The sequence below is a fragment of the Oncorhynchus tshawytscha genome, linkage group LG07 (genome assembly GCF_018296145.1).
Source record: "Oncorhynchus tshawytscha isolate Ot180627B linkage group LG07, Otsh_v2.0, whole genome shotgun sequence".
Lineage (NCBI taxonomy): Eukaryota > Metazoa > Chordata > Actinopteri > Salmoniformes > Salmonidae > Oncorhynchus > Oncorhynchus tshawytscha.
Genome location: NC_056435.1, coordinates 2,057,084 through 2,070,839, shown reverse-complemented (window position 1 = coordinate 2,070,839; position 13,756 = coordinate 2,057,084). Strand labels below are relative to the sequence as shown.

At 44.8% G+C, this 13,756-nt stretch overlaps 2 protein-coding genes across 2 annotated transcripts; one reads left to right on the top strand and one right to left on the bottom strand.

Moving 5' to 3' along the window:
- The first annotated feature begins 203 nt into the window (after positions 1-203).
- Positions 204-2,020, top strand: LOC112235951 (inhibin alpha chain-like). The gene is made up of 2 exons (XM_024404507.2): positions 204-844; positions 1,046-2,020. Exons 1-2 carry the CDS (start codon positions 529-531, stop codon positions 1,789-1,791), a joined length of 1,062 nt encoding a protein of 353 aa, XP_024260275.1. The 5' UTR covers positions 204-528; the 3' UTR covers positions 1,792-2,020.
- A 112-nt stretch (positions 2,021-2,132) lies between these two features.
- LOC112235950 (gap junction gamma-1 protein) lies at positions 2,133-13,481 on the bottom strand. The gene is made up of 5 exons (XM_024404506.2): positions 13,245-13,481; positions 5,001-5,282; positions 4,565-4,793; positions 3,710-4,378; positions 2,133-3,428 (listed from the first exon to the last, which is right to left on the bottom strand). The coding sequence occupies exons 2-5, from the start codon at positions 5,238-5,240 to the stop codon at positions 3,415-3,417; spliced, it is 1,152 nt and encodes a 383-aa protein (XP_024260274.1). The 5' UTR covers positions 5,241-5,282; positions 13,245-13,481; the 3' UTR covers positions 2,133-3,414.
- Between the last annotated feature and the right edge of the window lie 275 nt (positions 13,482-13,756).

Here is a 13,756-nt window from a genome sequence, read left to right as displayed (position 1 = left end):
AAGTTTTGCTACATTCCACTTCACAAAACAGACAAATCTAGTACAGTACAAGAACAAAGCGGCCCTTACCGTGAAACGCAGACTGATCAAATACATTGTAACTTCCAATCACCCACAAGGTCATACTCTGAAGTCCTTCCTCTGGATAATGACTGCATAACAATAACATAGGGCTCTCTCTCACTCCCTTTTTCTCCAGTGTCTAGATAGGCAAGGGTAGGAGGCAATATTATTCCATGACAAAACAATGGATAAGAGAGACACAGTGCTCTGCATTGGCAGAGATGGAACCTTCAAATAATACAGGACTTCATTGACACCACTTGCCCACCGGCTCAGGACAGAGAAGGATCTACACTACTTCACCTAATCTACTAGAAGTTTTGGCACAATCAATTGACCCATTTGGTCACCTTACCAATTATTAGACAGGGATATCTGACCTACTTGGATTACTCAAACTCAAAGCAATTTTCCACCTCGATCTTCATGCTTCACAACCTTCTATAGACTGAAGAGATCTGAACCATGCAGACTGGTCCTTCTACCGTCCTCTCCTGTGCCCTGCTACTCCTGTGGACCCAGACCCTGACCCAGGCCTGCCAGGGGGACGAGCTGCCTCGTGACGTGGTGTTGGACTGGTTCAAACAGCGTCTCCTGGATGGGTTAGGGCTGGAACAGCCCCCCGAGCCCAGCCACCAGGCCCCTGACGGGGGCAGAGAGAGAGCAGAGGCAGGGCGAGGTCACCGGAGGTCCACCAGGGCAGGGAGGGCAGCCTGGGCACAGGACCACAGGAGGCATCACCAGGAGAGCCATGAGCAAGTCATCCTCTTCCCCAACTCTGGTGAGTGAGAGTCCATATCCCTCTTTCTCCTTTTCTCAAGCTCTGATGCCCTGTTCCTTTTCCCTTCTCTTTAGTCAATCTCTCTTCACTAGTTCACTCCAAACGTGAAGTTTGTCAGATGTTTTTCCAGACAACTGTAGGTTACTCGTTTCCCCATCCAGTGACCTGGTCTTATTTCCACTGTCTGCCTTGTTTTTCCAGACTCTACCTGTGATAGCTCAGATTCCCCATCAGGGGAGAGAGCCACCAGCCACTTCACCTACTACTTCCAATCCTCCCTAGACAACCAGGACTCAGCCATCACCTCAGCCCATTTCTGGTTCTACGCCGGCGAGGGGGCCAGCAGGAACATCACCCCTCTCTTCCTCCTCACTTCAGACCAGCAGCTCCTCCAGGTGGCAGAGTTTCCGGCCAGGACCACCTCTGATGGCTGGACCACCTACCACTTCGAGCACCACCTCCTCACCGCCCTGACCCAAGGCCCCTTTGTACTCCAGGTGCGCTGCCCCGCCTGCGAATGCCACGTAAACGAAGCCGACAAAATGCCATTCCTCCACCTGCACACCCGACCTCACGGCCCAGACCGCTCCCCACGGCGAGCGGCCGCCACCATTCCCTGGTTCCCATCGTCCATCGACCTCCTGATGCGGCCATCGCAGCAGAAGCCAGAGTACAGTGACTGTCAGCGGGAGATGATCAACATCTCGTTCCAGGAGCTGGGCTGGGACAACTGGATCGTTCACCCGAAGGTTCTCAACTTCTACTACTGTCATGGCACCTGCTCGGCTTTGGACCGCACCACTGCTATGCTGGGGATCAAACAGTGCTGCGCTCCGGTCCCCGGGACCATGAGGTCACTGCGGTTTACCACTACGTCTGACGGAGGGTTCTCCTTTAAATACGAGACCCTGCCCAACATCATACCAGAGGAGTGCACCTGTATCTAGGCCTAAAACCTGAGATGGGCTCACTTTTTCAAAGTAAGATTAGTTATGCTAGTGTAATCTCAGCCTGAGCAATTTAGATGTCATTTTTTAAATTTGTTTTTAGGGAGCACCTAGGCTAGAACTATAACTGTAGGCCTGTATTTGTCATGCACCAAGATTATAGAGCAAAATAATGTTTATTAATGATACAGCTACACAAGATACATGTTTAATAAAACATTTACTGAAATGGGTGTGCAGTGTGTTCTTCCTTCTTGCTACAAGAGGGCAATGCAGACTCAGATTAAGGTATTTTAGAAGGGAACTAAAAGGTCTACAGTGAAGTAGTCATTCCAATGTCATTCTGTTCAAATATATTTATTCATGTATTTCTATGAATTTAAACTCTACAGTTGCAAAAAACACAAAACTTGGGACAATGTAACAAAAACACTCCAAATAGAAAAATTGGAATGTTATTTTGTACCGAATAAAACAAATAAAAGGAAAAATTAAATGAACACAGCACACGATTGTTTCCAGTTTCCAACCCAACCATTTCAAAGAACCATCACATGACAACATAAGCAAATGTTGGTGCATTTGCCTCCTTAGAAATCCAGTACGAACATAAAAATGTTTAAAAACAACACCGACTAGCATGAACAAAAGGAACCAGGACAGGAGCAAAATGACAGGTACAGGAGGACTACAGGTGTTTCAACCGCATGGAAGAACATTTATAGGCATCACAGGATTCAAGCATTTCCCAGGTATTTATCACATTTGGCCAATTTGTTGGAATGACTAATATACAAGGCTTTAACAATGAGTGGAGTCTCATGGAATGTCAAAACAATTCATTTTTAATGACTAAAAACGTAGACAAAAGCTGTACAGTTTGCGTCCAAGATTAAGTGAAGTGTTCGTTAAAGAACTGCACTTTCAGAAAACCTCCCACCACCTTGTACACAACACACCCACACAGACGCACGAACATCCTCTTAATGTTTGTGCAAAAGGACATCCCCCGCAGGCAAGTGTTCATTGTGGTTCACTCTGTATCCAGCAACAACAAGCCCTGGCATAACAACATGTGCAGTAAATGCTTTTAAGACTTTGTTGAGCCTCGCTTTTAAAATTGGACCGACTAGTAAACTTCGTCAATAGAGAGGGGTAAATTAAAGCTTAAACTGGATGAGACCCATTCACCTGACAGACCACAGAAACTGACCGGAGAACAGAATGACTGCCAAACAAATTAAAACAACGGACAAACCAAAACACCTTTGGGCAAAAATAAACGGGGTGTCGACTACATCTAGAAGGCTGTGCTTCAGCGACAGGCACTGCCAAAGTAGGGTGTGGGGTTTGGGCAAGCTGAAACTTGACAAAGTATTTGGAGGCACTCAAGTTGAACGAGTCAGACGCTAAGGAGATTTGTACTGTAGCTTTACGGAAGCTTGGGCAGCTTTACATTCACGTTGTCCCTGGCCCTTAATACTGCAAGGCCCTCCATCCCTCACACAACCACACTCTTCAGTCTCTCCGCTGGCTGGCTGTGTTCCCATGTGCTTCCCCATCCGTGGAGGGCCAGTTGGGAAGAGAAAGCAGGCAGGCAGGCAAGCAGGCATTAAGCAGGATTCAGGGATGTACTCCTGAGGGAACAACATGTTAGACAGGAAATAGAGGGATCTCTACGTTCTCTCCTACTTCATGGGAACAAACAGTACTGTGGGGTTATATTAGGTTAATGTCATTCTGTACAGTCATTCAAAATGGCTTAAGGAATCTGGAACAGGTTCAAATAAACACAATGTCTGAAAAATACATATGACGCCTTCTTCAATCGCTCTTTTTGTAGGACTGATAAAGCTAGAAACCTTCCTTCATATTGTTTTGACCCGTTCAGCAGTCAGATACTATTTGACATCCTTACCTTTCTCCCTGGCCGCCGCCTGTTTCTCCTGAGCCAAGTTGAGTCTGTTCTGCTCTGCAGCCGTGGTGTTGTTCTCAGGACTGCTGCTCCGTGACGGGGACCCCTGGTCCTCCTCGTTCTGGTAGGCCAAGTCCAGGTGCTGCTGGGCCATCTTCAGGTGCTTCCTCAGCCTCTCCAGGTCTCTGCTGGACGCCTCGTCCCCCAGGCTCTCCCTCCCAGAGTCCCCCACCAATGGCTCTCTGAACTCTGCCTTCAGCTTGCCTGACGGGTCCTTCTTCCCCGACGGGTCCTTCTTCCCCAGGACAGTGTGGTACCCTGGCGGGGCCGTGGGCACATGTCTTGCGCGCATGCGAAGGGTGTCGCGGACCCCGCCAACACCGAGATGGAGAATCTCCAGGAGGGTGAGTGTGGTGCAGAGGAGAGACACCACGTACATGACCAGGAGGAAGATGGTCTTCTCGGTGGGCCGCGAGACGAAGCAGTCCACCATGTGTGGACAGGGAGAGTGCATGCACACGTAGGAGTGCGCCACCTCGAAGCCGTAGAGGACATACTGGCCTAACAGGAAGGCCACCTCGAAGGCGATGCGTGAGATCAGCGAACACACGTACACCTTCATCAGGCCGTCACGCGCGATCCGCCGCCGACCGTCGTGCTTCTTCACAGAGCCTGGAGACGAGGCAGAGACAAACTAACTCACTGACAGCAAGCCACAGGGCAAGTCAAAGTAAAGGGACGGGTGTGATCCACACACAGATTTAAAGTCAAATAAAAAGCCATTTCTCTGGTGACAACTTCATAACCAGTGTGAATGAAAAGAGACAGTTTGTGTGGAGAAGCTGTGCCTCGCCCTACCTTCTGTCACCTTCTCTTTGTCCTTCACCTCAACCTCCTCAGTGATCATAGGGTCCTCCTCTCCGTTGTCCTCTGCCTCCTCGTAGTCCCGCTGTGCCCCCCGGGTCACGATGGGCATTCTCCTCTTCCCGGCGAGATGAAGAGGTCGGTACTCAACATCGTCCATGCGGGCGATCTTGTGCATGGCAAAGCCCAAGTACATGATGGTAGGGGTGGTGATCAGGATCACCTGGAGGAGAGAGGGAGGGAGTGGATGGTAGACAGGGAATTCACAGTCCCTGAGCGATTGCTTACAAAGACATAAGCAGTTAATGGTTTGTTTGTGTCAACAGGTTATACATCCCATCTGTTATGGCTACACACACACACACACACACCTTATAGTTACTTCACCCTACCTTGAGAAAACATTTCCATATGCTTGACTCAGTCTCACCTGGAAGATCCAGAAGCGGACGTGTGAGAGAGGAGCGAAGGCGTCATAGCAGACGTTCTCACACCCGGGCTGCTGCGTGTTGCAGACGAACTTAGCCTGTTCATCGTAGTAGATGGTCTCGCCCCCCACGGCCGTCAGCACGATGCGGAAGATGATGAGCACAGTCAGCCAGATCTTCCCCACAAACGTGCTGTGGTTGGAGATCTCATCCAGGAGACGCGTCAGGAAGCTCCAGCTCATGATGAGGCCTCAGCAGACACCTGGCCAGGAGCCCTCTCAGCTCTGGGGGGGGTGATGTTATTTTCAGTGTGACAGTTACCTGAAAAAGCGGTTTCTGGTGCACCTGGCTCATCTTCAGATTTTCAAAGAAAGAAAGAACACCCTGATCATCATGTCAGTTATGGAGGTGAGGTGGGACGAGTGTTAGGAGCAAGAGGATAAGCTTCTTAAAACACACATCTCAAGTCAACACACCATCCATCAAGGTAAAACCAATTATGCCATTCAAGTGAAGAGATGTCAGCAGAGAGAACTGGCTGCCTCCTGTACGGCGATACACTACATCTCCTGTCCAGATCAATCCACACACACTAGACTGTAGATCAGAGAAAACCACCATGCGATACACGTGTGGATGTGGGAGAGGTACAGATAAAACCAAGCCATCCATACTACAAAGTACTAATACAGTCAATCATAACTTAGTTTTAAGCTTCTAATCCTTTAGTTACTGTGTGAACTACAGGGGAGGTCCAAACGTCAACAGTCAAATCATTTACAGGTCTGGTACTCAACATCGTCCATGTGTTCACTTAAAAAGGTTTGATTCTTTACCACGATTCAACCAAGCCGGGCTCTTCAGCTAAACCAAAACATTCATATATGCCTTTAAAAACAGAGGCTGCAAAACCGGCTCTTATTGACCCCTGAACATGAATAATAATAAAAAACAATTCTGAAAAGGTATGACGTAGGCTACTACCTATTCCCGAAAGGGAATTTTAATTACCTTTCTCGCATGACTGAATTATTGGCCTCATTGACCCCAACCCCACTCTTCAGAAAAATAACACTTGAGAAATATTTGATTTGATCAACAGGGGGCACCACTCCATCCACAAGGTTCATAAATGATGAGCCATATGAGCACATAAGGAGGGCACAGGGAGGGTTGGATGATGACGCCCACACTCCCAGGTTAAATATTATTATAGGAACCAGAAGAGCAGGGGCCAGGTGAAATATAATGACCTAGTGGGAGTACTGTGGTAGAAGTACCACAAGATGAACGTGTTGCAACGTCCATGTCTCACACCCAGGCTTCAGATCTATGGCCATAGGTTTCCTTGTGAAGGATTTAACAAGTGTGGTTTCTGGTTTCATAATATGCTGTTTGCTCAAATGTAAAAAGGAGGCTGTTCATTTGGAAGCACAATAAAAAAATAAAGAAAATTTTTATAGACTGAACTGCTAGTGAATCATGTATACTGTCCGGTGGACCGGCCCAACAAAAATAGATTGACATTAGAAAAAGACCTAACACCGGTCAGTCAATACTATCACATGGTACCCTAGTGGATTGTGGTTTACACCTGTATTCTTACAGCACCCTGTCATTCCAAACCCTAACCTGCTCATTACCACCTCTAAAGACTGGGGTCAGCAAGTCACAGCAAGCTGGGACTTCACACTGGGGACAGAGGACAGTGCAGGTCAGAGAAGCAAGGCAGACCAGATGGGAAAGCTTAGCAGCAGCAGGATAGGAAGACAAAGGACTGGAGGGGGTCAGCCTGTAGAGTCACAGTATTTACCAGGACAGTGAATTATGGTAGATGAGGAGGCAAGTCAAGATAGACGCTACTGCAAGGAAATAAATTGTCCCCAGTAAAGTGTGTACAGACATTGCAATGGCATACTGTGTACACGGAGAGCTCCAGAAGTATCGGGATTGTGGATTGTTTTGGCTCTGTAGCTCCAGGACTTTGATACAATGACTGTGCATTTATATGTGCAGATGTCAGCTTTCCTTTGAGGGTATTATGGGGTGAAATGTTTACAAATTACAGTACATAGCAGCACCCCCCCCCCCATTTAAGGGGAGCAAAAGTATTAGAACAGATGCACTTGTGTATTAAAGTAGTAAGAAGTTAAGTATTTGGCCTTCTATTCATAGCACGCAATGACTACATCAAGCTTGTGACTCCAGAATTGTGTTGGATGCATTTGCTGTTTGTTTTTGGTTGTTTCAGATTATTTTGTGCCAAATATTAATGAATGGTAAATGTTGTGCCATTTGAGTCACTTTTTATAGATATGAATATGATACGTTTCTAAAGCGCTTCTTTAATGTGTATGCTACCAGGATTACGGAACATCCTGAATGAATCGTGAATAATGATGAGTGAGAGAGAAAGTTGGACAGAAATATAATGCACATCATCTGCACTTTAACCACAGTCATTCCATCATTTCCAATCCAAAGTGCTGGAGTACAGCAGCAAAACAAGAAAATGAGCCACTGTCCCAAAACCTTTAGCACGCACTGTATTCAACATGAACCTGTCTAGGAGTGTTCATCTAAAATCAACAGTCATCATTACTCATCTTCATCAAAGACCTCCATTTACCTTGCTGACTTTCTAGTTGTTCCAAGAAACAAGAACTAGCCCTTCTTTCCCACACTAGTCATCTCTGGTTTCAAATATCCCAGAATAGATGTGGGTGAGGTGACACGACAAAGTCCTGATCTAGTGCCAGTACATGAGGGATACCTCACCAATCTGCCATCCATGGCATTGCCAGGTCCTCTCAACTTGACCTTGGGAAGAAAAAACGTGCCCGCTTTTCTGGAATGGGTGCAGTAAGCAGATTTAAACAGGCCTACTTGACCATCATTCTGTACAACTGAATCAATGTCTTTCCTAGTTTACCACTGCAAATCTGTGGCAGTTAACCCGTGGCAGTTAACCCGTGGCAGTTAACCCGTGGCAGTTAACCCGTGGCAGTTAACCCGTGGCAGTTAACCCGTGGCAGTTAACCCGTTAACCCGGCAGTTAACCCGTGGCAGTTAACCCGTGGCAGTTAACCCGTGGCAGTTAACCCGTGGCAGTTAACCCGTGGCAGTTAACCCGTGGCAGTTAACCCGTGGCAGTTAACCCGTGGCAGTTAACCCGTGGCAGTTAACCCTACACATTTTCACTGGACAATGTTTGTTCTTAACGATCACATGAAATGGAAAAAGTAACAACTTGTCTTAATACAGTGTAGTAAATACTTGGAGAGAAAACTTCCTGAACTGTTCACATTAAAATGTACCTAAAACAACCCAATCATGACTTTAGAATCAGTTTTAATTTAATTGTAGTTTCTAGTAACTTCTAATAATATTCTAATTATAACATTAAAGATTAAATGTTTTGTAGGAAATATAATCCTATATCTTAAAATAAATATTTTAGATCATTGAGGCAGAAGTAGAGAACGTAGACAGCTGTCTGGTATCAGACTCTTGACACGGTAACATGAGATCGGCTGGTTTATTCTTCTGGGTTTTTGGTTGCAAGCAAGTTTGTTTTAACACACAGGTGAAAGTAATCTCCTGTTAGTAGATATGCAATGGACCCAGTATATTTAACAAGGCTAAACAGAACCTAGATTAGCACTCCTACTCTGAGACACTATGAATATGTTCAGTGACAATCTCCTCAGTGATCGGATACTGGATCCTCTCCATTTCACAGTGTACTTTGAGAACACAACAGCCATTGAAGATGACAGGTATTATCTAGCCATTGTCGAAAATGTCTCAGGTCAGTCGAACATCCAATGTCACATAATGGTCCATGTAATCAACCCACTCTTCAAAACAAAAACTGTCCAAGCAGCCTAAGCATTGTGCAAGAAAATGGGTCATCCAGCTCTCTTCTGAACTTCCTTCTGGCTTTGAAAAGCAGTGGGTACCACCTTCCCAATGCGTACCATTTCATCTTTGGTCAATTGAGGCCTAGCCCACACCTAACAGGCATGCTACACTGCTCATGCCTGCAAAAGCCACGTGTCCAGTTATTCTCTATGTGTTGGAGGAATTTATTAAGAGGCCAAAGAAACACTGGCATCCTATACAGCAAAAACGCCATCTAGGAAATCTAGTGAAGAGAGATGTAAACAGGTGGGCAGTCAGGGAGTTTGATTAAGCTGAACCACGGTGCACCGGTCTATGGCCCGTGACGTGAACAGCAAAAGGGGTGAGGGAGGAGCGCCGTTCTCAACTCAAACAGTAATCTGCATTGTTTAGGCATGTTGTCAAGGCAGCAGCATGGTGCATCATTCAGAAACACATTTCCTATAAAATACACACTACTGTTCAAAAATGTGGGGTCACTTAAAATGTTCATTTTTTAAAGAAAAGCAAATTTTTTCCATTAAAATAACATCACATTGATCAGAAATACAATGTAGACATTGCTAATGTTGTAAATGACTATTGTAGCTGGAAGCTGATTTTTTATGGATTATCTACATAGGCCCATTATCAGCAACCATCACTCCTGTGTGCCAATTATAATTTTGAAAGGCTAATTGATCATTAGAAAACCCTTTACAATTATGTTAGCACAGATGAAAACTGTTGTTCTGATTAAAGAAGCAATTAAACTGGCCTTCTTTAGACTAGTTAAGTATCTGGCGCATCAGCATTTGTGGGTTCAATTACAGGCTCAAAATGGCCAGAAACAAAGACCTTTCTTCTGAAACTCATCAGTCTATTCTTCTTCTGAGAAATGAAGGCTATTCCATGAGAGAAATTGCCAAGAAACTGAAGATCTCGTATAACGTTGTGTACTACTCCCTTCACAGAACAGCGCAAACTGGCTCTAACCAGAATAGAGGGAGTGGGAGGCCCAGTGCACAACTAAGCAAGAGGACAAGTACATTAGAGTATCTAGTTTGAGAAACAGACACCTCACAAGTCCTCAACTGGCAGCTTCATTAAATTGTACTCGCAAAACACCAGTCTCGACATTAACAGTGAAGAGGTGACTCCAGGATGCTGACCTTTTATTTATTTATCCGTTATTTTACCAGGTAAATTGACCGAGAACATGTTCTCATTTGCAGCAACGACCTGGGGAATAGTTACAGGGGAGAGGAGGGGGATTAATGAGCCAGTTGTAAACTGGGGATTATTAGGTGACCATGATGGTTTGAGGGACAAATTGGGAATTTAGCCAGGACACCGGGGTTAACACCCCTACTCTTACGATAAGTGCCATGGGATCTTTAATGACCTCAGAGAGTCAGGACACCCGTTTAACGTCCCATCCGAAAGACGGCACCCTACACAGGGCAGTGTCCCCAATCACTGCCCTGGGGCATTGGGATATTTTTTAGACCAGAGGAAAGAGTGCCTCCTACTGGCCCTCCAACACCACTTCCAGCAGCATCTGGTCTCCCATCCAGGAACTGACCAGGACCAACCCTGCTTAGCTTCAGAAGCAAGCCAGCAGTGGCAGAGTTCCTCTGTCCAGTGTCTGTTCTTTTGCCCAGCCAAATATTTTATTGGCCAGTCTGAAATATGGCTTTTTCTTTGCAACTCTGCCTAGAAGACCAGCATCCTGGAGTCGCCTCGTCACTGTTGACGCTGAGTCTGATGTTTTGCGGGTACCATTTAATGAAGCTGCCAGTTGAGGACTTGAGGCGTCTGTTTCTCTAACTAGACACTAATGTACTTGTCCTTTTGCTCAGTTGTGCACCAGGGCCTCCCACTCCCTCTATTCTGGTTAGAGACAGATGGCACGGTTCTGTGAAGGGAGTAGTACACAGCGTTGTACGAGATCTTCAGTATCTTGGCAATTTCTCACATGGAATAGCCTTCATTTCTCAGAACAGACTGAGATGAAGAAGAAGGTTTCTGGCCATTTTGAGCCTGTAAGCAAACCCACAAATGCTGCTGCTCCAGATACCCAACTAGTCTAAAGGCCAGGTTTATTGCTTCTTTAAGTCAGAAGGACAGTTTTCAGGTGTGCTAACATAATTGCAAAAGGGTTTTCTAATGATCAATTAGCCTTTTAAAACTTGGATTAGCTAACACAACGTCCCATTGGAACACAGGAGTGACGGTTGCTGATAATGGGCCTCTGTAGATATTCCATTAAATCTGCCATTTCCAGCAAAAATATTAATTTACAACATTAACCATTCCTACATTGTATTTCTGATCAATTTGATTTATTTTAACGGACCAGAAACATTTGCTTTTCTTTTAAAAACAAGGACATTTCTAAGTGACCCCAAACTTTTAAATGGTAGTGTTCCATTTCTTTTTAAACTAGACTGAACAAAAATATAAAGGCAACAATTTTAAAGATCTCCCGGAGTTGTTCACATAAGGAAATCGGTCAATTGAAATCAACTATGGATTTCACATGACTGGGAAAACAGATATGCATCTGTTGGTCACAGACGCATATCGGCCTCAATACCTCATCACGGTATCTCTACATTCAAAATTGCCATTAATAAAATGCAATTGTGTTCATTGTCTGTAGCTTATGCCTACCCATACCATAACCCCACCATGAGGCACTCTATTCACAATGTTAACATCAGCAAACCGCTCGCCAACATGACGCCATTCACGTGGTCTGCGGTTGTGAAGCTGGTTGGACGTACTGCCAAATTCTCAAAAACGGAGGCGGCCTACAGTAGAGAAATGAACATTCAATTCTCTGGCAACAGCTCTGGTGGATATTCCTGCAGTCAGCATACCAATTGCACACACCCCAAAACATCTATGGCATTGTGTTGTGACAAAACTGCACATTTTAGTGGCCTTTTGCCCCCATCCCAAGGTGCACCTGTGTAATGATCATGCTGTTTAATCTTCTTGATAAGCCACAACTGTCAGGTGGATGGATTATCTTGGCAAAGAAGAAATGCTCACGAACAGGGATGTAACATTTGTGCAGAACATTTGAAAGAAATAAGCTTTTTGTGCATATGGAAAATGTCTGGCATCTTATGAAACATGGGACCAACACTTTTCATGCATTTATATTTTTTGTTCAGTGTAGTTTATTGGGGAGGCAGATAAAGCATTGATTTTGATAAATCACTTTTGCACGTGAAAACAGAATCCTACTCATTACTCCATGTGTTCACCTACATCACCTTGGTTTTGAGACATCTTACATGTGGGTGATATTTGAAAGGTTCACACACAAAAACAGTTGAGAGTGTGAGGGCAAATAAGCCTACTAAACACTTCAAGTCCTCAAAATCAACAACTGACCAAGACAGAGTAGCTCCTTCTCATCTGGACCCAAGCTCATCCTAGGCTACTGAGCCAGCAAAGGAATGTGGTTAATTACAAGTCAGTGAAGTAAAGACGGGGGATGGGAGTTGAGTAGCGCAGAAGGCCTGGTAGTGAAGGTATCCGGTCAAGGTACAGCGTGTTAACATTCCTTGGCCTCTAACCAAAAACAGAGATGGCCCATGGTGTAGGCCGAGGGCACATGCATGAAACCACTGACTGCATGCTGTCAGTCACACATGGCAACCAATAAACCTACAAACACCAGTCATTGAACTTCACTATGTCACTCATAGAACGGTGACTGTATGAAGTGGACTGTGTAGAAGGCCAATGAGCCGGAGAATTTAGATTAGGCTTGTTAACTCGCCATCAAGCGTTTCATTTGCGACTAAATTGGCTACACGCGTGTTAAAATGAACTGCCGAGGGGTTAATATCTTGATTGATAAAAATGACTGATTTTAAGATTAAGATGATCAAGATAATGAATGGCTAAAAAAAGCTTGACATCATGGCTGGAAGGCGTTTGGTAAAATAAAAGTGATGGAAAAAGCCATCAAACTTTGACCTGTAATTTGTTGACACACTCAGCTAACAAGATTAGAAAACTTGATTCCGAACAACCATTTAATTGTAAATTCTGAATTTAGATTGTAATCATTTAAAAGTAGAAAACCTAAGCGCCTTGAGTCAAACTGCCCAAGAAAACTTAAAGATCACACGATTGTAGCTTTGCTGACCGCAGGCACACAACCGTGGTAATTTAGGGGACAAAAAAAGTATCGTTAAACTTTGAAGAATTGATAGGCAACAACTTGTGAAATTAATAAATTGACATTAGTAAATTAAACTGCGAGTAAAGTTACATTGAGCGTTTGTGAACCTGGTAAAAAAACGTCTCAAATGATTATGGGTCTCCTCGCAAAAACTCACCTTTTTAAGGCTCGAAACTGTCCTTCTTGTTTTCAGCCTTAATTCCCCTCGTAGCCTCTCCAAACTATCAACAACTGTTCTTTCTCCTCCGCCGCTCTTTCATAAACTACAACCCCCTCTTTTTTAACCCATTCGGCGCTTTGTAGTACCATGTGACCCCTGCATCCATGTCGGGGCCCCAAACACATTCATGCAGGACAAAAGAAGAGTCCCGAAATCCCTTTTCTCCTCCTACCATACCTCCACGTAACCCTGCCCCGTTTAGGAGGCCCTTAACTGAAACGTGAGATATACTAGCTGACTAGATACTGTTTGCTGTATACTGTAATTTAGTTCACACTTTTTTGTATCATTTTATTGCTATTCTCAGATTAAACAAAGAAAGCCAGATATTTATGAAACCAATAGCCTTTTATATCTCTACAATCAAAAAACACTATAGGTAGGTGCAGCTTTAGGTGCAGCAGGATCTGCTTTAACGTTATGAGGTAGTTAGTTATACACATGTCACA

Excerpts from the sequence above, each read along its gene's own strand:
- LOC112235950 (XM_024404506.2), bottom strand. The coding sequence starts at position 5,240 with ATGAGCTGGAGCTTCCTGACGCGTCTCCTGGATGAGATCTCCAACCAC. Across the intron at positions 4,794-5,000 it reads TCCGCTTCTGGATCTTCCAG|GTGATCCTGATCACCACCCC; the intron begins GTGAGACTGAGT and ends TCTCTCCTCCAG. Across the intron at positions 4,379-4,564 it reads CAAAGAGAAGGTGACAGAAG|GCTCTGTGAAGAAGCACGAC; the intron begins GTAGGGCGAGGC and ends CCTCGTCTCCAG.
- LOC112235951 (XM_024404507.2), top strand. The coding sequence starts at position 529 with ATGCAGACTGGTCCTTCTACCGTCCTCTCCTGTGCCCTGCTACTCCTG. Across the intron at positions 845-1,045 it reads CATCCTCTTCCCCAACTCTG|ACTCTACCTGTGATAGCTCA; the intron begins GTGAGTGAGAGT and ends TTGTTTTTCCAG.